The sequence below is a fragment of the Sapajus apella genome, unplaced genomic scaffold, assembly GCF_009761245.1.
Source record: "Sapajus apella isolate SASKATOON/1434 unplaced genomic scaffold, GSC_monkey_1.0 scaffold4, whole genome shotgun sequence".
NCBI classification, from domain to species: Eukaryota; Metazoa; Chordata; class Mammalia; order Primates; family Cebidae; genus Sapajus; species Sapajus apella.
Window position 1 is genome coordinate 55,121,658 of NW_022436944.1, and position 23,883 is coordinate 55,145,540.

Consider the following 23,883-nt stretch of genomic DNA (forward strand, 5'->3'; position numbering starts at 1 on the left):
GGCCAGTCTTGTGACAAGGGTGCCCATCAGCTATTGCATTCCATCCAGCTCTCTCATTAAGATTATTGACATCCTGATGTTCATATTGTACCAGAACCATATCCAGGGTAAGCTTTGGGAAAAAAAAATTATAGAGTTGTCTTTTTCAGTGAAAGATGATGTCTGTTACCCTTTGTTGGTGAAAGCACATTGGCTATACATGTATTGATTCTGGTGGAGGTGCAGGTGTTCTCTGAACATTGTTTTTTCTCTTTTTATTCCACACTGGATGGATAAATAGCAATATATGTAGCCAGGTACTGCTAAGATGATGATGATGATGATGATGATGATGATGATGATTGTAGCATTTATTCGGTACTGGTGTGAGTCAAGCACTAACCGTGGAATGTTACATCCACAGAACTAGTCTGTATACATATGTGTCATCAATATGTCAGAGGAAATTTTGTAAAGCAGGATGCCAATTTCCCCTCTTATAGTATAATTTTCTGCCTTTGCTGTGTAGGTGTGTATATTAATTGCTTATTTTTTATTTATATTCAGTAAAAAAAGATTTTTAAAAGTGAGGTTGTATCAATTCACCAGAATAACATGTCACAGTGTAGAACTTTCTTGCGCATAGTAGAAGCTCATTAAAGACTGGTTATACGAATGAAGAAGTGAAACACTGGCATAAGGCCTTTCTTCAGATGCTTTTATTGACAACAGACCTTCCTTAGTTTTAATGGCATTCATGATCATTATGGTGCTACTCATGTGCAGAGCCTTGGCATCCGTTCCTTCCACTTTTGGCATTCTACTGAATGTTGGTATTAGTTATGTTTGATCCAGGTGACCGCAGTTAAAGAAGAAAATGTGAGATTCTACATATGATCTTCTACATGTTTATAAAGTGTCAGGCTCTTAGATTAAAGCTTAAACAAAAATAGTCATGAAAACATTTCTGTTCCCCAAAATCCTAACCAGAAAATTTACTTAAATGCCCACGTCTGTTCTTCCAACAAAATAGTTCTCTGGCAATTTTGGCATTTTCATGACAGCTCAAGAATCTTACAGAATGCCTTTACATGAAGTTTACTATAAAGAGTTTAATTAAAGGGGAAATCTCCTAGTAGAGTGTTTCTTATACACTATTGAACGATTACATTTTGGAGGGTGGTGGTAATTAAATTAATGTAAAAATGTCTCATTGATATTTTTGTCACCTTGGGAAAATTTCAAACTTGCTAAAGATATTAGTATGTACATTCTATTCATGGCATTGTTGCTGTCATTTCTGAAATGATTACATCCCAATTACTTTTTTTTTACTTGCTTTAAACTTAAAGGTTCAAAATTTTTCTTAAACTTTAACAGAATAATTGTTTTGAAAATGAGTTATATGCTTGGTTTATATAGTATTGCGTAGTATTTCAATATTTATACATCTTTTGTGGCAACTTGACAAATCAGTCATCACCACAGTATACAAGTGGTTTTCATTTACTGAACAATACCCAGCTTAAAAAGAAGAAACAGTGCATACAGGCAAAACATTTCAGTTTCAATAAGTAAATCTCGACTGTGTTGTTTCATCATAAAGTACCCATGCTAATCTGGGTTAATATTAATCTTCCTCTTGTTAATTTTTAGTCTAAGCATTATGAAGAAAGTGACTAATACGGTGACACTCCAACTTATTGAAAAAATTTAACTTTCATTTCCCTTTCATCAAAGAACAAAATTATTGCTGAAATTTGAATCAAATCTGACCTTTCTTTCCCAGTTGGTAGCACAGTGATAAATATGTGTAACACACACACAAACACACTGAGGGCATATCGATTTTGATGGTGATGATGAAAGACAGCATAATATTTGGTGAGTTACATTTTGCCTTTCTCCTCTCTACCTTTCTTTGCCATCTCCACAATCCTAATTGTTACTGTGTTCAACTCTAAAGTAAACTAAAGAAATAAGAAACAGCATGAATATAAAGTGAGATAGCAATTATTTTGCTCACTTTCTTCATAGTTTATAGCATTGTTGATCAATTTCCTGTAGCTTGATTTACAAACTATGGACAGCCTTTGCTAACTACTACCCCCAAAACTATGTTTAAAATAGTATTTCCACTAAAAAAAAAAACTACAGTAACTTTTATTTTGTGCATTTGTATATAGTCTCTTCTTTCTCCTTCATCCTTCAAACTGTAACAGTTGAAATTTGGCCAGAATATTTATTAACCAAATGTTGCAGAAAAGATATTTGTTAAAAATAGTTTGGGTTATTTGCAAAAAGGAAAGAAATTGGAACAGATCAAGATTAAATGGCAGTGGAAGAGTCGGGTTAGTTTTGGTGAACAGAAAGCTGAAGCAGGGTTGATTTCCTGGCACTGCTTTCTCAGCAAAGAGAACAATTTTAATCAGTTACAAAAATATTTGTGATCCATATGTTCCTCTCTGCTCATTCCCATATGCCCATATTCTTTTTATCTTGGTAGATGATGACTTTATGATTCAGGCATGCAAGAATAATACCTCGCTGACTTTAGAGCTCCGTGCTATTTCAAAACGTGTCCTGGTAATTACGCACACACATATACCCATGCTGTCCCCACTTTGAGTTAGTTATGTGAATATCAGTTTGTTCTTTCTCTCTTCCTGGAAGGAATTATATCTTGCATCCTCCTACTGAGGTTGGAATAATGTATCTAGGACTTAGTTTTGAAAATTACATTGCGGTTCACCTGCTGGATTACATGCCACTGTACAAATATGAGGGTCTGAAAGAGAAGGCAAAAGAGTTGCTGCAATTCTTGAGAACTTCATTTAACTTGGAAAAAGGAAAACAGAATCCAGAATGCATTTCATAACCATCTCTGACATCTATTCTAAGACATATTGGATAAGGATCTTCTTAGTTAAATAGATTCTAACTTTTAAGACATGACAATTTTTATTTAATATTGAGTACTAGCTAGAGTAGCTATGGTAAAACTGATCAAAATTGAAAAATAAAAATTTCTATTGATTAGCAATCCAGTTTTGTCCTAAATGTACATTTAGCTCTCAAAAGCCATGTAATATCCAAAAACAAAAGAAACATAGTTTTAAGTCTAATCATCCATCTTAATAAAACATGAATAAATCCAGAAACTATTGACTGTACAAGTGATTGCATTTCCAACAGTTGTTTTCCCCTCGAACAACAAATGGCTTTGTAACCCAATATGTTATTAATATAGCCACAGTAAAATCCTATGAGGAACCAGCTGTGCTCATTTAAACTTGGGAGAAGTGGGTAGCAAGGAGGAGGGAGAGAGGGTTTCTAACCTTCAAATTAAATAGCTGTGATGCATTTAGTGTTTCCATAGACAGGTATGTAATGGAAGAGGTGTGCATGCTGTTGCATTTAGCTGTTGTACACCAGTTACAGGGAAAAGGAAGAGATGCAGCCTGATTTTGGCAAATGTTATTAGGAGCCTGTCTCTATGTTTGCATTCAAGCTGTCTTTGCCGCTGCTCCTGTAGGAGTTGTGAGAAAAAGAAAGTGCACATTATAGCGTGGATTGTTTTCAACAGCCTTGAAGTTTGCAAATCTGTTGAATCCCTCTGTCAGTGCTGCTTTGCTGTCAAACAGAATGCCCAGCTGGTGGTGGCAATCCCAATGGGGAGGGCGGGCTATGGATAGATTGTGTTCACCCTGCAACAAGAATATTAGGAATGCTTCTTCCCAAACTGTAAGTGGAGAGAAAAGAGTTTTTTCAGCCATGCCATTATAAAAGTTTTCTTTTTCTTTTTTTTTTTCTTTTTTTTTTTTTTTTTTTTTACTTTTGTAGAGAATGTTTCATTAAATCAAAACCTTTCAATTCACGTTATTCAGGTAACTTTTGTAAATAAAGAAACCACAGAAACAGCTTTAAATATATGATATAATCTATAATTAAGACAAAGGCTGTGGTTAGAAAAAAAGGCAAGACTTTTGCTCATAGGTGATCTTGATTCTCATTGAGGCAAACACACAAGCTTGTTTTTTTTCTTTTCTTTTTTTTTTTTAACACAAAGTGCCAGATTTCACTAAAAAAGGTTAAAATTGAAGTGAGTAATCTTCGGTGCATAATGCAATTGTTAATTTTAGCTCCTTGCGTGGGTGCCGTTCTGACTTGAACAGCCGGCTGTAGCCTTCATTAGAGAAGAAGCAGGCAGCTTGAGACAGGTGGAGCTGGATCAAGCTGTGAACGTGATTTGCTGGAAGCTGGTCATTAGTGTTAGAAACCCCGTCTTATTTATTTCATCCTTCACCCTACCATGATTATTGCAAATATTATTATTTACTTTTCATCTTTTTTCAGGTTGACGATGTGTCACACTGTGTAAGGGAATCGCATGGAGATGGGCATTCCGAACTGTTAATGGGGACATGGGACTCCAGTTGTCTCTGATCACTTGTGTGGATTTTCCTGGTGTAGAACGACAGAAGCCGCTAGTAAGTCGCCAAGACCTACAGCAGGAATTCTGCACGAAAGGTAAAGGTCTTGTTGTCTGGTTGTCATCTCATTTGTATTTTAGATTTATCATTACATAAATGTGCCTGCTTGCATACACAGTTCACTGAATGTAACCATGACAGGATCTCTATCAGAGACTCATTTGGCTTGTAGTTTGGAGAATTACAGCTCCATTTCTTCACTCCATTTTAAATCTGGTCACGGTCTGTTTTTTTACTTAAATGCTCTAAAAAATGAGTTAGGGCACCAGAAGTCCCCTGCCTAATGCACTGAGAAACAACCTGTTTGCCAGTGGAAAATGGAACTTTTTATTTTGTTAACACACAGACGGAGTGTCACAGAAATAGAAGAAATCCATCAGAATGTAATGGATGAAATATCCTAAAACCTCCTCAAACCTGAATGCATTGCTTACTAGGCACTTTACAGATTCAAACTACCGTCCTGTTGGAAAACTTCCTTTTACATTCCCACAATCCTTTGCCGAATAAGCCTGTGTATTTTATAGATATCATTCGATACCATCTGTTTTGTCATGGTAGATTTTAGCAAGATTGCTGTGGTTTAGATTTTTCTCATGCTTCCTATTTTCAGTTGAAATAAAGTTACTGAATTAGTAAGTGGTAATTGAACACTCTCAAAGAAACACATTAAAACTCTTATTTGTCCAATAATAATTTCCATTGTAATGACTGGGAATGGGACAGTGATTGCTTGGATTTTTTTTTGTAAAAGAACTAACTTTCTAAGCTCCAGCATCTCTCTCTCTCCTCCTTCTGCTTCTTTCTTTTTTCTTTCTTCTTTTCTCTCTCCTACTCCTTCCTCCTCCTCCTTCCTCCTTCTCTTCCTTCTTTTTTTTTCTTTCTATTTTTCTCACAGCTTAAAAAAGTGAGGAGGAAGTAAATGCTAATTTATTCATGAGCCTCATTTGACAGCACTTCAGAAGGGGAAGTGTCAGGGTTTTATAAAGGTAGGGAGAAAAAAATAATAACAGATTTTAACTCTGAAAAGCCATTTCCAGTGTCTGCAGCCTATTGTGAGCCTGAGGAAGTAGAGTTTAGTTGCTGTGGCTTCATGAGAGCTGCCTGCCAGGCTTCCTTCCACAGGATCTTGTCTCACCAGCAACTGGCAGGAGCTTGGGAGCTTGGGAGCTTGGGAGAGGGCTTATGCTCTTAGTAATGTAGCTGTCAGTTCAAAGCCTGCAAATGTTGACCCTGAAAGGTTTATTGCCAAAATTAGATCCCATATTTACACTGAATTATTACTTCTTCAGTAGATTTTTACCCTTGTAGACTACTGTATTCCTTATACCTAGGGAAGCACGCTTATGTTTGGAAGCTGCAAATAATTTTTCAGTCATCTTAGATATGCTGCAGAACATCAATACCACATCTTGAGTCAGAAGTCAAGGGTCAGTTGTCAAAAGTTGGAGAAATATCCTCTTTTGCGGCTTCTTCTACTTTGTAGTGGAGAATGGGGGACTAGTAGTTGTGTGGGAGTTATGTGCCTCTAAGATTTGTTGATCCATTTTGATGGCAAGGTGTATTCACAAGTGTGTGTAGAGGGTGTGTGGATGGGACCACTGCATCTGTCTCTTGTGCATGCCTTGGCTACTTAAGTTCATCTTCTTTTTTTTCCGCCTTTCGTATAAAATTCTCAAAATTGCTCTTTTGGATTTGAATATGAAAGGATAAATGAAATAGTTAAAGAATTATAGAAAATGCTTCACTTTGCACTGACTTTATTTTCTGATATCTTAACTTTCTAGGGTATAAAATCTTGTCATTTTAATTTGCATCTGGGAGAATGTCTGAGCAAGGAGACCTGAATCAGGCCATAGCAGTGGAAGGAGGGACTGAGCAGGAGACGGGCACTCCAGAAAACGGCATTGTTAAATCAGAAAGTCTGGATGAAGAGGAGAAACTAGAACTGCAGGTGAGTGAGCATGAAGAGATGCTGATTCTCATACAACTGTGTGTAGCTCCTTTCTTTTATTTTCAGAATACTTTACAGATTTATTTTTTAAAGAGTTTCACTAGTTGTATCATTAGGAAATTCGTAATGCTAGTCTCCTACTTTTTCAATATTTGCCACGTTTTGTCCTAACTCAGCCACACTCTAAAATGTGTTTTGTGGAGGAAAAAAAATAGGAAAGTATTTATTTTCTGAGTTTGCACACAGCATCCCAGTACCAATATCTAGAACACCTCAAAGTGTACATGTAAGGCTTCTCCCAAGGCAGCTTTAGACTAGTTTTAAAATGAATTTTTAAAAAGAGTTTTAAAAATGAATTTTCTATTTCATGGAAAGATGAAGACTCAATTCATGGAAAACTAGGGAAAATCAAAGGCAGGTGTTCCTTTGACCTTCCTGGGCATGCTAAGGCTCAAATCTTACTAGCAAACAAGCCAAAGCCTAGAATTCCCAGCTGAAGAGAGAGTACTAGAATGGGGGAAAAAGATTGGGAGTGATTAAAGGGAGTGAAAAATGTTGTTAAATACATCATGATTTACAAGGGAAAGGGATTTGGTAGAAGGAAAGTAAACTGCACTTACAAATAGCTTGTAAGTATTGATTTTCTTTTACCTGAACTACAGAAGTGTTAACTCTTTATATACCAACAGTTAACAAAGGCAGACAACTGCATGATGGCCAAAAGCCTTCAAAGCTGGCTTTTTTCTTTTCCCCTTTCCAATAGTTGCTGTAAAGAGAAAAAAACTAAAAGTTAGTCAAAAGTTTTTAAAACCTAGGGAAGGAGGAGTCCTCCATAATGGTTGTGATATCTTGTTGCTGTTATTATGGATTTCTCTACTGTAGCCGGTAGTGACGTTGTCCTCTCTTTCTTGGTCTCTCTCGGTTGTTGGTTTACTGTTTGTTTTTGTTTGTTTTATTTTCTTTCCAACATACAGAGGCGGCTGGAGGCTCAGAATCAAGAAAGAAGAAAATCCAAGGTAGGATTCTTGACATTCTAGGTAGACCCGATATCACAGGTATAAATTGCATATTTTATATAAGAGTTAAAGGATTTACCAGCAGTTCAGATGACTGTGTCTGGATATTGTGGGGGGTCATGGTTGTACTGGTGCTGTCTGCTTTTGAATTGTTTGTGTTTATGCATGTCTTGCTTTCTGGCACTGTGTATTTTTTATTTAGAGGATTTAGTGTTCAAATGTCTGCAAATGTACGTATTTGATTCTATTTTCACACTTGGAGATTTGACAGTGATTTACAAAACAAATGGCCACTTGTTTTGTTTTTATTTAAAATAAAATTTGGAGTCTATGTTTTATGCTCACCACTTGATTTCTGCCTTGAAGTAAATAGATACCACTGCTTAGTACACACTCTTCATCCTTTTAACCATCTTCTCAGTCAAATCTCCTGCAAATTTAATTTTAGTAGGAATTAATTTTGTTATTTCTTTCCCCCTGATATTTTCATGAAATGACAGCAGTTCATTCTTTGTATGCTCCCAATGTGATGTGCACAATTTACTAAGAGTATTTTTCAAATTTATCTAGTCACATTCTTCTTTACTTTCATCCCCATCAATACAGAGGTATGCTGCTTTGAGCCAATGTAGATGGTACTGATTGGCAGACTTGAAATTTGGTTTTAAAAATCTCATTTGGGAAAGTTATGTGAATGTGGAGATGATTTGGCAGGCTGAGAATGTCTCCTGTTTGTTTTCTTTATTTTCCTTTTTCCCCCTTTTTCCCCCCTCCTAGTCAGGAGCAGGAAAAGGTAAACTGACTCGCAGTCTTGCTGTCTGTGAGGAATCTTCTGCCAGACCAGGAGGTGAAAGTCTTCAGGATCAGGTATATCCCCTTGTCATTATCATTACTTGCATGAATGGGATCCACCTTTGTGTGCATGACTGTTAATTTGGTGTTAAACAGTATTTTGGGGGAGAAAAATATAATTGAAGAAAATAATTCATTTTTTGGCTTCATCCCCTGCTTATGCAACATTCTAAAATAGTCTGATGGTTTGTCACAGAGTATTACGTTTGTTTTTTTTCCAGACTCTCTGAAAACTGCAAATGGAAAGGAATTCAAAAGAATTTAGATTAAAAGTTAAATAAAAAGTAGGCACAGTAGTGCTGAATTTCCTCAAAGGCTCTCTTTTGATAAGGCTGAACCAAATATAATCCCAAGTATCCTCTCTCCTTCCTTGTTGGAGATGTCTTACCTCTCAGCTCCCCAAAATGCACTTGCCTATAAGAAACACAATTGTTGGTTCATGTGAAACTTATGAAATAGTGAATAAGGTGCATTGAACTTTGGAGGAATACTTTTATGGCCTTTGGTAGAGATTTCTCAATACTGCAAAAATTGTCCAGAAATAAATCTGAGCTGATGCTGACTTTAAGTTAACATTATTAATATATCACTGCATATTTTACCCTTATTTTTGCTCCTTACATCAAGATTAGTAGGTTGTAAAAAGTTAAATTTCAACAAAACTCTTTGGTGACAAAATGGGAAACTTCACATCATACTTATTTTTGCTTGCCTTTTAGGCATCATATTAGCTTTTATAAAAAATGGTCTTGCTGCTGAAATTGTACTTATTATATCAGAGGCTGAGAGCAGTCAAGACAAAAGTAAAATGGTTTACCTGAGCCCAGGGGAGGGAACATTGATTAAGATATCATTATTTTTGTTTGGTTTGGTTTTGCATTTCTCTTTTTACTCTAATTGAAATACTCTGAATTCCCCTCATGGAAACAGAGAGCATTGAGAGCACTTTCTTTAAAAGGACCAAAAATAAATTTCTTATAGATTTTGTCCTAAGAGTGTTTTTTTTTTTTTCCTAGCATCATTTTCTTAACATGCCACTCATGTCATAAGGCATGTACAGGCTACCTTTCAGTGGCCATTATTATGTTTCATACACTCGCTTTATTTTACTTGGGCTCTGAGAAATGTGTGGCTTTCCTTCAGCATTTTATTTGTGCTTCTATTTTTAATGGAGATTGAAAAAGGGGAATAATGGAAATATCACGGCTTATATTATTAAATGTTGATCGATGGCTTGTAATGTGCTGCACACAATATATGTTAACTTTGCTGAATGACAAACCCTGGGAGAAGTAACGCCCCAGTTGTCCCCCACTCCTAATGCCAGGCGGAGAAGGACAACCTTTTTAGACTTAATCTGCTTTTTGTCCCATTTGACAAGGTACCAGGAGGAAACTTTTTAAGGGACCATCTGTATCATAGTGCCCACCTTGGACCTAAGTCTAGTGTCTCCATACAATTGGTGCAGAGAAATAAGGTGTACATGGTGCTTTGTTCCTGCTGGTTCCAAGCTCAGAAACCAAGACTAGCTCTGTAGGAAAGAATGAGAGCCTGCAAGCTTCTCTTTGGATTGGCTGGGGAGTGGTGGGAGCAGGGTCCTGATAGAAAATACCCAGACACACATATAAGCAAGTGGCCGTGCTACCTTTTTAGAAAATAAAGAAACAGACTTTTGAGTTTATATGCAATGCCTTCATTAGGTACCACCGGCACTTACAAAATGTGCGAACTGAATCCCAGAGAACGGTGGCAGAAGTATACAGTATACGGATTGTAACGCTTCCCCAATGTTTGTAAATTTACAGTATTTGGAAAACTGCCTTCATTTTCCAGTGTGGGAAAAACTCTTGTTACCTGTATTACTTGATCTCAGACCCATACCTGATGGTTCAGTCTGTCCTTAAGTTAAAGGAATTTTGCTTTTCTAATGTTATACTATTTACTTATCAGTGTATTACTGCAACTTGAATCACTCTTTTACTGTTGTTGGATATAAACTTATCCTGTACCAATGTATTTATTAACACTTGTATTTTATTATTGAGCATATCAATAAAAATATTAAAAAATAACAGATTGTTTTTTACCAACTCTATAGCACTTTTGTGTGTTCTTTCAACACCGTAATGTATATGCATAGAAAAGATAATTTTTTTCCTAACTATAGTATTTGTCAACACATGGCATCAGTTTTACATTTTTTTTTTGTAGCGGATATTCTTCAGCCTCTGCTCATGCATTTATAAGTCCAAGCCTCTATGATTTTAGATTCATACATACAGAGGCTAGATGTTTCAGTCAGTTTTGAAGAAGTGATGAGATGACTTTCATGGCCCAGCAGCCCTCAGTTTCCCCTGATGATTAACTGTCAAACTGAATCTTTCCCACCCCAGCCATGCCTTCTGGGCCAGAAGTGCCGCAGTGATTTCTTCAGCAAGTAGAAGGAACTCATGTCCCTAGAACCTGCCTAAACCTTTGCATATTAAGACATTTCTGTCCCAAGCTGCAATAAGTGACTCTATAATCAGATTGCACTCAGTTTTACATATTTTATATGAGTACATCCCCAGGAAAAACATGTTGAAGTTGGAAAACTCAGCTAAGATATTGATGGTGAAAGTATGTTTTATTTCATCATTTATATCATGTGACTTTACAATCATAGTGAAACAGGGAGTTCACAATGGAGCCCCTTCCAAAAAAGAAACTTAGCTTTGGAGAACTTTTCTTTATGATTGTTAGATTACCCAGGTTTACAGAGAACCATTAAGAAACCCAAATTTAAGAGGGTACAAGCATCAGTTTAGTCACATGTAGTGTGAGCATTAGATTAATTTTTAGTGAGCGACATTATTAGTCATTGGGATTATTTTTTTCCTACATCATAAATTTTAATGTCACTAGTGGAAGAAAGCTTTCCCATCAAATGATCTCTTACATAAGAATAAGTGGGCTTACTGTTGGTTAATTTGTCACAGTTTTAATCATAGCCTAGGTTTTTCATAAAACTAAAAAACATGATTTGGCTCATTCTTCTTCAAAACAGTGAACATACTATCAATCAAATGCTGATATATGTGAGTTAATACGAAATAATCTGGTTTTAGTACAAAAAAATAAGAATAAAAAAGTGGATCCAGTCCCAATACTGTAAATGACTAATCTTATTTCAAACATCAGTTCAAGAGAATATTATATTTTGGAAAGGACTGATACCAACATAAAATAATATTAAATATTTGTATATTATTTATGAAAAATATAAGTCTGCTTCCTACTTTTCTAAAAGGCAATGCTTACTGTAACTATACATTATAATGATTTATTAGTGGTATTTGTAAACAATTATAATAACAGTTTATACCTAGAATTGCTGCAATTACATAGTCTGGTTTTTCACAGTAGTAGAAATCATTGTTGACCCGGTGCTAAAATTAAGTTTTTCTTGTCAATTGGGTATTAGGGGCTTTCTTTATGTCCGTTTTATTTGTAATTATGATTCCTAGTATCCATCTGTCTTTGTTTGTACCAATGTCTCCTTATAAGGAATTATAAAATAAAACTATAGAAACCTTTTTAAAAAATATGATGGCTGTGATGCAAGCTTAGTGATAAATAAATTTTTTCTAGGTGTTTAAAAATAAACCTGTAGAAAAAAATAAGTGTTGTGATCTACAGGAATTCAACTTGGCTAAAATTAATATTCATGAGACGAAGTTTCAGTACTAGATGTTCCTTCTGACCTCCCATTGACTCCTGAAGATCAAGTCATTTTAAAGGGCAATTAGTTTTCTGACAGGTTTAATTTTTACCATTTAAGAAAAAGAAAATCTGTACCTGGTTTTCATTTTTCTATACTTTATAACCTCTATGCAAAATGGGAACCAGACAGAGATTATTAAACCTGGCCCTAAATTATTATATTTTTCCCCCAACAGGAATCAATTCATTTACAGCTTTCCAGTTTTTCCAGCCTGCAAGAGGAGGATAAATCTAGGAAAGATGAATCTGAAAGAGAAAAAGAAAAGGATAAAAACAAAGATAAAACCTCTGAAAAACCCAAGATCAGAATGTTATCAAAAGGTGAATGTGAAAATATTTCCTTAACTTACTCGATTTGGGCACGTGCATAGTCACAGAATACATTCTAGATTTCACATGCATATTCACCTCCTACCAAACCCTGCATATAATTCTACATGTGTACGTACGTGCGTGTGTAAAAAATGTGAACTTGATTTTCTTTCTTTCTGTTTATGATGTCATTACTTGTGTTGCTAGAGAGGTTATTTTTCAGATCACATATTTCTTTGGATTCACATTTTAATCTCCTGTTGTCAATGACAAGCTTGTACAAAGGAATAAATATAAATCTGCCCTGAATTTAGGTTTCTTAGACCGATTAACTTGGATTGGTGAACAGTAATGAGACTGACTGTGATAGCTTAACTTTCATGTTTATCTTAAAAGACAGAGAATGGATTAGCAATTCTCAGTTAATAAGTGATATGGTCCCCAAGGTACACATGTATATGTCAGTGGAATACATGATTCACATTTTGTCTGGCACAGAATAATTTAGTATTTGCACCCATCTACTTTTACATAATGTGTATTTTAAAAATGCACACTTCTACTTCAATAAATTGCTGTCCAATAAAAGTCATGCCTTTACAAACCGAAAACCTGCAATTCTCACAGCCCAAAACAAAACTAAGTTGAAATGAGAGTCCCATGAGTAAACAGCCTTGCAGTAGACTTAGAAAAAAATGGGCAACTGGGAAAGAAGAGAGTATCTGGTTAACTGTGGAATGAAAACCACCTCTAACAGTTACGTGTTCTATAGCCATAGATCTGCTAATAATTGTTGCTTCTGCTGCGGAATATATAAAATCTAAGGTGTATATGACAGTAAAAAAGTTCAGGATTCTAAAACAGTTTTAGAAGTTAAACTTTGGACAACATTAGGATATTTAAAAGACTTGGGAATATTTCGTGTTCTCCTATATTTTGTACGAATTAATAGTCTCATAACAGAACATTCTCTTTTTTTGCCTTCTTTGTTTTAAAAGAGAAAGAGTTCCATGGGATCTCAAACTCTTGAGAGCTCCCTCTGTAGGTGGGCGTTCTGTCATGTGGAGTTTGTACCCTTGTTATTTACAGTGAAGAATGAACACGTGATATTTGACTCTACCTCCCCCCCACCCCAACACCTAGACTGTGCCCACTTCCCCTCCTGTGACATTTGGGTCTTTCCATAGTCAGAATTTATTGGGTGTTTTCAATTCCTGAATCTAATTTTCATTCTGATGTTATATTGCCAGGTTTCTAGTTTTGAAATATGTATTTTTATACCAACAGCTTCACCTAAAATTTATCTGAGCAGGAGGGAAATAGGAAAGGTTGGGGAAACCTTTTCCACTCCACCTTTCTGCTATCATTTCTGACAACTCTGACCTGCTGTTTGTTTCAGATTGCAGCCAAGAATACACGGATTCTACAGGCATAGACTTACACGAGTTTCTGATTAACACATTAAAGAATAATTCCAGGTAAATTATTAAATAAGCCTCTTATTTTTACGATCAAATAGAATATTACAATCAAAGTTATTAATCCAACACTTCTAAGAAAGCCATTGTAAAATGCAGATACCTTCCCTGACGTCTTAAACTTCTTCTATATTTTTGTCCTGCTAATGGTTTGCATGTTTACTTTTTATAGAAAGTCTTATTAACTGGGTAGTTATCCAATTAATAAATCATGGTTTAATAGCTCTGTGTTTCTAATCACAAAGAGATACTAAGGGGGAAAAATAAAGAATAAAAATTATTGATGTCACATAAGCCAATCATGCTTTAATGCAGCTTTGGATTCATTTACAGTCAATACTTGGCCTTGGTTTTGTTCCAGTTTCCTATTAATTTGAAATATACTATTTATTTGATATGTTTTATGATCCTAGTACCTTGCATGCCATAATTAATTTTAAGACTACAAAAAATTCAGATATTTCAAAATACTTAACAGATAAGATTAGGATTATTCCTTATCTTATTTATTAAGTATTTTGAAATATCTAAATAATCTTAAATATAATGACATATGTAAATGAATGTAAATGGTCAGCATATTCCAAAGAAGAGTTAGATACAGGTTTGTAGCAGCATACATTTAAGTAATCCTTTCCATACATTTAATGAATTCTTTAGGTCTTTGGAAATGGAGCATATCTAAAACCTTTTAAATCTAACATTTATTTTGCAGGGACAGGATGATACTTTTGAAAATGGAGCAGGAAATTATTGATTTCATTGCTGACAACAAGTATGTTAAACTGCAATGCTGGTTAATTTGATGATGTATCCTAGTTTGGTATTTGAGTTAAATTATCCATTCTGGAAAGATTTAGGGATAGATAAAACATTGTTTAATATGTTCCTTGATTTGTTAAATGGGGAAATTATTGGAGTTAGGAACTATATGCTGATGAGAATTGTTGCTTGGACCATGTGTGCTTCTGCTTGTTAAATTCCTGACAAAATGGCTATAAACAGGGGGCCACTGATTAGCATAGAGAAGCTGTAACAAGAAGCGACCCTTTTCATTTTTATTATAGTTTTTTAATGGGCTCCAGCTGGCTGCAGTCAGTTATGCCTGAAAATAATTGTGCTGCTTTCAGTGCAAACCGTGTAATGACACATCTCCATATAGACATCTGCAATTGCGTATTATGTCACATTATTTGTCTTGTGCCGGGCCCCGGTGACAAGGTAGCATGGACTAAAATACAATACTGTCCCATAGACATTGCCTTCTCTTTGGCAAGAGAAATGTGCAACTATGAAACAAAGATGCTTATTGTAGCTTAATCAATAAATCTATAATAAGTAGAAAATTTGTCTGGAAATTCGGATATTAAGAGATGCCAGAGCTAGAGTCTGTTTGGGAGGGGCCGAGGGAGGGACAATGGTGGGGCTAGGGAGGTCAGGAAGGGATAACATGGGGAGAAACGCCAGATGTAGGTGACGGGGGGATGGAGGCAGCAAACCACATTGCCATGTTTCTACCTATGCAAAAATCCTGCATGATCTGCACATGTACGCAGAACGTTAAAAGAGAGAGAGAGATGCCAGGAATGTAACAGGCTTAGTGGTTTAGATGAAAGAGAAATAGTTTTGTGTGTATACTTGTAAAATGTATTATGGGCAAAAAATGAAAGTGCTCATTCCACTTTTTCTTGCATTATGTTCCAGTAATCATTATAAAAAGTTCCCTCAGATGTCATCATATCAGAGGATGCTTGTCCATCGAGTGGCAGCTTATTTTGGATTGGATCACAATGTGGATCAAACAGGAAAATCTGTTATCATCAACAAGACCAGCAGCACCAGAATGTAAGCCCCATCACTGTACTTACTTAGCATTTTCTTTTTCTCCTATGGATTCATTTATAAGATCACAGTATAAAATTCACAGCACATGACATTTAAAATGTGCGGTGTTATTTATCTCTTGCTCTTATCAGAAGTAGTGTGGCATTTATCTGTAGAAGATTATCTGAGAACCAAGAAAGTTTATACAATTCAGGCAATAAAGTGGATTTATTTCCTGCTCTTTTACATAGCTTCTGAAACATAATTTTATTTCTTCCATCGGTACTCAATGAAATTACATACAAAGCTTTGAAAAATTTTATGTCAAAATATAACTTAAATTAAAAACAACAGATACCTTTAAAAGACCATGACATACACAGAATAATTGTTATTTTCTTTCTTCTGCTTTTTACACATATATCTTACTGTGGTTTCTGGAGTAATAAAAAGCTCTGAACCTAGAGGCAGAAATCCAGCCTCTAAAACCCAATTCTACTTACGAGTTGTGTGACTTGGAGCAAGTCATTTAAAATCTGCCATCTCAGTTTTTTCGCCTGTGAAATGAAAGTCTTGAGCTAGATGAAATATCTAAGACTTAGCTCTAAAAAGAGGATAAGTTTTTTCTCCTTAAAATAATTGTTTGTTTTTATCTTAATACCTGTTCATTGTTTCACTGAATCACCGAAAGCATATAACATGAGTAGTCATTTGCTTTGAAGCTTGGTGCTGTTTTTCTTGAACCCATATATCTTTTGAGTACAGTCTAAGCCACTTCTATCACAAAAGGCATGTTAAACTAAAAAAACTGCCCACATAAAGCATCCACTTTTATAATTTTCTTTTTCACAGTGTCCTTGGTAAACTGTCAATTGCATGGTCTTTAGGGATGTTCGTGAAGGGAGCTTTTGTGTCAAGCAGAGTATCATGGTTCAAATACTCTGTATTTTCTGCTCACTAGAGGTTAGGACAAGTGGGGATGGAGATGAGGCTCTTTCTCCACCCAAGCATCAGTCTGTGCTCAGCAGAGGTCTGGGGAAAGTCATAATGAAGAGAGCACAAACTGGGAGATCTGAGACCAAGCAAGGCTATTATTAATATCCCCAATGAGCACTCTACTTCTATGGGCTTCAAATTACTTATATATCTGCAGGATGGTTTGAACTGAATCATGTTAAGGGCCCTTGAAGTTTCAGAATCATCCAATCCTATAGTTGCATTCTACTGTGTTAGCACAACACATTTTAAAAATGTATCAGCTTCTCACTTTATCTGATTGTTGACAAATGTGCCTCATATTTGAATAGTAGAAAAAATTATGGTAACTTTTAAAGTCCTTTATGCCTTCCCTCTCCATCCAATACTCTTTGCTGTTGTTATAGTTGTGTTGTTGTTGTTTTTTCTTATTCATTGTTTTTTTAATGGCTTTTAGATATAATGCAGGGACATGCTGATTGCAAAATAGGGAAGCTGGTGACTACTTCCTTTTATTTTTTTCTTCTTCTTTGTCTATAAGGTCATAGCAAACATGGAAAACCTCCATAGTTCAAGCATATTACATGTGATATAGTGTCAACTGGTGGATAGTAGATTTATTTTTAATTCACACTGATTTTGCAATCACATAGTCATAAATACTAGTACATATGTTTTAGACATGTTTCCTTGGAGAATGACTTTGAGAAAATTAAGCATTATATCAAGACTCTTAGAAACTTTGAGTGCTGGCTCTAAACCTGCTCTGCCCAGTAGGTAGCCAAATATGGCTATTTACATTTCAGTTTACATGTATTAAGTTTATATAAAATTTAAACTTTAAAATTCAGTTCCTCTACCAGGTCAGCCACATTTCAAGTGGCTATTGGATAGAGCAGATATGGAACACTGATAGGATTTTAGAACTTTCTATTTATTAGCTCTTCTTTAAATCCTTGTGTTTCCTGCAAGCTCCCCAATACCAGTGGAGAACAGAATTTGTCCTTTAAAACTTTTATTTTCTAGCTAGTAGGTATCATATTATTAGAATTCTTCAGTTCTAGAAGAGTGCCAGCCTTTTTTTTTTTTTTTTAATCAATGGCCATTTAAAAATGGACACCACGTGTTCATGACTTTAGAAAGAGTTAAAAGTAAGTGTTTGCAGGGAACACCTCTTGAAGGTACAGTTAAACTAGAAGACCAGGGCTCAGTCTCTGGCTAACCCTTACTCTTACATACCACACTTTAGGCACCACTTCATAAGTCAAAGCAAATCATGCCTAAACAAAAAAGACAAATAACTGTATGTCATGGATGTGCAAGGTTTCTACTGAAGTGTTGAGCTTCAATTGAACAACATTTAATTCACAGCTGTCGAGTTCTACTGTTCTATTCTAACTACATTTCTGACCATCCTCTATGTGAGTGGCTCTTGAGGAGTATCGGTGGTTCATCCTCTGTTTGAGTAGTTCCTGAGGGGTGGTGGATAACTGATGTGTTTTAGCACAAAAAATGAGGATGAATTAAATGTCTTTATCGAAATAGGGACGAATCACAGTTTTCAGAACCTGAATCATTGTTGGCAATTTTAGTGAAAAGAAGTGTTTTTTTGTGGAAAATTACGTTTGATTTTAAGTCTGTTGCCATGCTCTTTGGGGTTGAAGTTCAAAATGGGGCATTATATCCACAACATTCTATTCAAGTTTTAGATGTCTTGGTTTTTTTGATTTTGTAAAAAATTTCAGATTTGTCTTATCAGGACAATCAACATGTCTTGGTTACAGGAACCATATTAACTTAGAAATATTTCTGGATTGAACTGTCTCCGTTTATTTGAAGGAGAGAATACTGAGATGACAGTTCCATGTGAGTTTTGAGTTTGGGGAATACTTTTTCAATGTATACACTTTTATGCTACTCCAATGCAAATACATGAAATGTATATTTCAATGGCACTGTAGCTTAAGAAAAATGCAGAAAAATGTGGCTGGGGAATGCAGAAAAATGTGGATTGAGGGTATTTTTGTTAACTGAAAGGTAGAGGGAAAAGAATCTCCTTTTATATTTTTCTTCTTCCTTGACACTTCACTACTCCTCTGATGTAAATGTTTAAATAATTGTAACTATTTCAGCTCCATATTGACTAGAATTTATTTCCCAGAATCCTGATTTTCTAGATGACAGGCAGTTTAAGTAATTATAGAGTGTGACTTGAGAAGATTAGGTTTTTCATGGAGAAGAAAGAGTTTCACATGAAGTTCAAAATATTCGGGTCATAACAATACACCTTGAGGATTACGTGTGTGTGTACTGCACTGACCTCTAGTATCTTCAATAATATACCCAGATGTAATCTATCTGATCTTTTATGATGAAAGAACTTGTCTCAGGATATATTTCTGTTTGTTAAATATCATCCGTCACTTATAATAACATTGCCTTCTGCTTGTTAATTTCTCTAAGCTCTTTACCTCTTATAACGATATACATTTACCTGAGGTAAATGTATATTGTTCCATTTAATACAAAAAATATATTAAATTTACAATACCCCATGTAAATGTATATTGTTAAATTTAATACGAAAAACACTTAAAATATAAGTATTTAAAGCTTCATTTTGCAGAAGAAGAAAATGAGGCACAAACTGAGTTTCAGTTTGAGGCTTACAGAGAAGCAATGGTTAGCATGACTGGGACCTAATCCTCATGTAAGTGTGTATTATTACATTTAATACCAAAAAAAAAACTTACAATATGAATAGTTAAATCTTCATTTTGCAGAAGGAAAAATGAGGCACAAACTGAGTTTCAGTTTGGGGCTTACATAGAAGCAATGGTTAGCATGACTGGGAAATAAACCAATGTGTCTAATATCATAAAGATTTTTTAAATAATCTAATTCTCTTAAAGCAAAAATACCCAGAAAATACTGAGTATTCAAGAACAGTCTCCAGATTGGTTGATGGTTTCAATCCTTTTAAGTCCTTTGTTGTCTGATAAGGAAATAGTGATTGATGGACAAGATATTTTTGAAGATTAACTCAGTGATATCATTAAGTAACAGAACCTTCCTACAATTTGATAGGTCTTGCTAGATTTGTTGTGCTTATTACCACCACAAGGTGATTTTTTTTTGGAAGAATGTGTGTGTGTGTGTATATATATATATATATATATATATATGTATATATATAATTTAAGCTTTACTCCATTTTACTATTTTTTCTAAGAATGAAAAAGCCATATTTATTAATTATGTTAGTGTAGGATATGAACTTATTTATTGTGTTATTACAAAATTACTGCGACAGGCACTATGTTCAGTTTCATAGTTTTATGTCACATCTACAAGTGCGGTTAAGAAACAGTGAGACAAGATGGAAAGGTAGTTGAAGTAAACTCAACTATCTAGAGATTTTACATTAATATATTCCAGTTTTCTATAAATTACCTGATAAAAGCAGAGATGTTATGTTTTTGCAGTATAAAATATACACAGACAAAACTTTCCAGATACTGAAAATATATTTTTAGCGACTACAACTCACCAACAAATATATGTCCAGCACCAAGACTTCAGTGTCTGTGGTCACACAAAAAATTACAAGATATGATTCTTGTCCTCAGACGTTTTATGCTATGCCTATGGATAGGTGAGTAACCCCGGAATCTCAGTCATCTTAAAAGTTGAAAAATGTAGTGCAGCTCTTTGTGTATCCAAAGTAGACATGTGACAAATGTCTAGAGAATAGCTCCATAATTGAAGGAACACTATACCAAATATCCAGCAGAAGGTATAAAGCAGATTCAGTGGGGACTACCTGCCCATCCATTTCATGGTTCAAATAGGCATTTCAGAAGACTTTGAGAAAGGCTAAGACTTAAACAAATACAGTGAGGAGAGGGATACATTGCAAGCTGGAGTGCAACCTGTAAATGAACATAAGGTAATTTCTGCATTTTTTGAGCATCTACTAAGGGCTGGGCAAATGTTGAGATGGTTGTGTTAGGTTCTCAGAGCCACCTGATGACAAGGATTTTTTTTAATTATATTTCTAACTTTACTAAAAAGAAAGTGTACTGAAGGAAAATTAGTAAATTGTCTAAAATGATATTGTCAATAACAGTGGAAGGCTGCATAAGATTGGATAGGACCTTGAAGGTGGGCAGCTCTTAGAGCTTTAGAACATGAGGTTTGATGTGCATAACGTGATACATTAGAAAGGCTAATCTGGTATTGACTAGTAGGATATATTCAAGAGGAAATGACCAAAAGTAGAAAGACTTGGGTGAGTGCTGCTATCACCAAAGCATGGGGCTGGAGTTGGAATACAATTTATGGAAAGTAGGCGATAATAATAGTGTGCATTTGGGAAACAGTTAAAGGTGGTACTGTCACCTGGGCAAACTGATGCACTTTAGAGAATTAGTAATTCTTTCCCCCACAGCACTGCATTTTTTTTGGAGCTCATAGCTAACCAGAATAAGAACAGGTTAGTGTATGTGACCAGTAGCCTCCAACCACACCTTTTGGTCTGCAGATTCAGTCTTAATAGCTGGGACTCCTCTAACAAATGAAGTCTCTGAGCTGAGAGGCCCTCCACATTGTGTTTCTTCACCTCTAGTTAGTTCCTGTCTTCTATCCCATTGTAGATTGCCAGAGATATGTTTTGCTCTGACAGACACTTTTTGTTTTTTGATGGAATTTTTGTCAGCTCTCGGGTTACGTGATGATGCTGAATTAGAATCTTGGAAATCTAGGGTTGAGGTATTAAGGTCCATGTTATTTTGATATTATAAATTATATTTATAATGTATTTACATAATGCTACATGTTTCATATCTAGGATTTAGGATAAAAATATAAATAGTGATCTTATTGAAATATTTTAAATGCCACAAATATATATGTCTTTCCATATAAGAAGTTTCGCTCTTCTCTTTCTCTCACTTTCTGATATTCAGTTTCTCTCTCTTTTACTCATTTTCTGTGTTTGGCACAAAGCAGTTTATTGTTGTTTTGTTAGATATATTTTTAACTTTCCTCTCATTCATCCGAGAGAAAAGATGCACACTAAGAGTGTACCATTTGGAGACTAGAAGCCATCAACTTGCACAGGTGTTTTCCAAAATGCCAAGATCAGCCACAGGCAATGAGAATCCCATGTATATCTGAATGCTTTTGCGTATGTCAGAGCAACTGTTTAACTCATCCCAGATAATTTTCATGTTAAAAGATTGTCATCTCTTGAACATTTTTTCTCTTGTCTTTCACATCCACCCACTGTCATTGCCTCAAATCCCCTACTCTGAGAGTGCAGATCAAAGAAAGGAAATAGCAAATCCACTGAAGGAGAGTGGTTACAGACCATAGCAATTGTGAAAGAAAAATAGTGGCCCAAAGGCATTGATTTCAGGCTACACCTTAAGTGCTCAAGGACATATCCAGTGGTTCCTGAGAAGCATGAGCCTGGGTATTTTGCCTGGAGCGATGAGTGGTGTATAGTGACTATAGTAGTTTGTTTGTTGTGTGCTCCAGAAAGAGTGATTAACTGAGTTGGCTATTTGGTAAATCCTGAAAGCCATGAAACTCATTCTGGCACTGCATAAAGCCTCTCTATAGATAGAACAATGGAGAACAATTGATTTTATTAAGAAACCCTGAAATGCTGGATAGTTATTACTATACCAGCAGGAAGGATCATGGGACTTTCCACCTTCTCAATGGGCAGACCCAGACAGCAGTGGACGGCAGTGTGCCAGGGTCACGGAACGTCTACTGTGCTTAGTTTTCTGAAGAGGCTAAAGCTGAAAATGGAAATCTTTGGTGTTTGACCCTTAGGCATTTCACTCCCTGCAGGTGATTAAGCACATTTCTAATGAAACAAAATAAAGCAAAGCATGCTTTTCCTTCTGTGTTTATTATATTTGTCTTCTTTGGGCTAGGAATGTATGTGGCTCTGTGAATAAACTGAGCAGCATCCTGAAGTGGATGCTCCCTTAATCATCCTCTAAAGAAGACCAAGCATTAATTTATTTAAGTGCCTCTTAAAAATTTATGAGTGGTTGGTTGGCATCCTGTCATCTCTAAACACGGTAAATTTACTCTGCACTTTTTACAGGAATGGCACTGAAAATCATCTGACTAGATGCCAAAGATCAGAAACCTAAGGATCACATTGTTTTCAGGAAAGCCATGAAATTTTGTTTACTGAGCATGACACTTTATTTTTTAATCTATACTCAGGCTCAAAATGAGATTTATTTGTTCACATTGGTCAAACTCCATGTCATTTGTTTCAAATATATTTCCTCCATATTATTCTCACATATCTCAAAGAATGTAAGACTCTGTAGATGAAATAGGTAAATACCAGAAATATTCTGTAAAAAGGAACATAAGTTTGTTGTATTCTTTTCCCTACTTGAAATTATTTATAGGTCGTTGAGTGTGAATATGTAATTAACTATTCCAGAAATGAAACATGCATAAACCTTCTATAACATAGTATACTTACTATAACATTTTCATAGAGATTTTCTGTGGAGTCATGATATGTTTAATAATTTTATTTATTCATCTGTTTTGCTCATGACATCCTAGGTAGATAAAGCTAAGCCATCTGTCATTCAGCCATGATTCTTCTCCTAAAGTTAGGGAAAGAGGAATTAACATTAGCAGGCTTACTACTCTCAAATAATGAAAAAGAAAGAGAAGAAAACCAAACATTGTTCTTTAACTGGTACCCATTGATTCACTTATAAAAGTCCTAATTTGCATTTTATTGCCTTTAAAATTGAGCAGAGAACCAAATTAAACAACATCAGTACTAAGGTAGATGGCAAAACTGTGATGCCGAAAAAATCTTCAGAATCACCAGACACACTGGATTCATAATTGCCTTGGCATACTTAGAAGTGACACAAAACTCAGTTTCGTGTTCTTAAATTATGTCAGATGAAAATTATTTCTCAAGTGTTTGGTCCTGTGCTTTGAACAAAAGAAGCATAAGCGCTGTTAATTCTTTTCACAGTTTATTTGAGGGGCCATGACAATTTTGATCAAGACTGTGTGTGTGTATGCATGTGAACACATAGTGCGTAACTACAAGACTGTGTATGTATGTAAATACATACTACGTATCATACAGTTAAGAAGTTAAAAGTTAATCATACACATACCTACTAGATATAGTATTGTCCTAAATGTATAATAGTTTTGGAAGAAGCAGGATT

General features: G+C 35.3%; 1 protein-coding gene across 24 annotated transcripts in view; it reads left to right on the forward strand.

Annotated features, from left to right (window-relative positions):
• Nucleotides 1-23,883, forward strand: part of ARPP21 (cAMP regulated phosphoprotein 21) — a 155,819-nt gene that overhangs the window by 35,219 nt on the left and 96,717 nt on the right. For 3 of the 24 annotated variants that reach the window (XR_004265698.1, XR_004265701.1, XR_004265705.1), the window contains exons 1-9: nt 4,141-4,250; nt 4,336-4,509; nt 6,260-6,426; nt 7,401-7,442; nt 8,220-8,309; nt 12,233-12,377; nt 13,768-13,846; nt 14,562-14,621; nt 15,551-15,691. Coding sequence is in view for 21 of the 24 variants with exons in the window: in XM_032269666.1 (XP_032125557.1) it covers nt 6,298-6,426; nt 7,401-7,442; nt 8,220-8,309; nt 12,233-12,377; nt 13,768-13,846; nt 14,562-14,621; nt 15,551-15,691; nt 19,272-19,284 (699 nt within the window). In the remaining 3 variants the exon portion in view is untranslated. The other 21 variants (XM_032269559.1, XM_032269575.1, XM_032269568.1 and 18 more) reach the window with 17 other exon arrangements.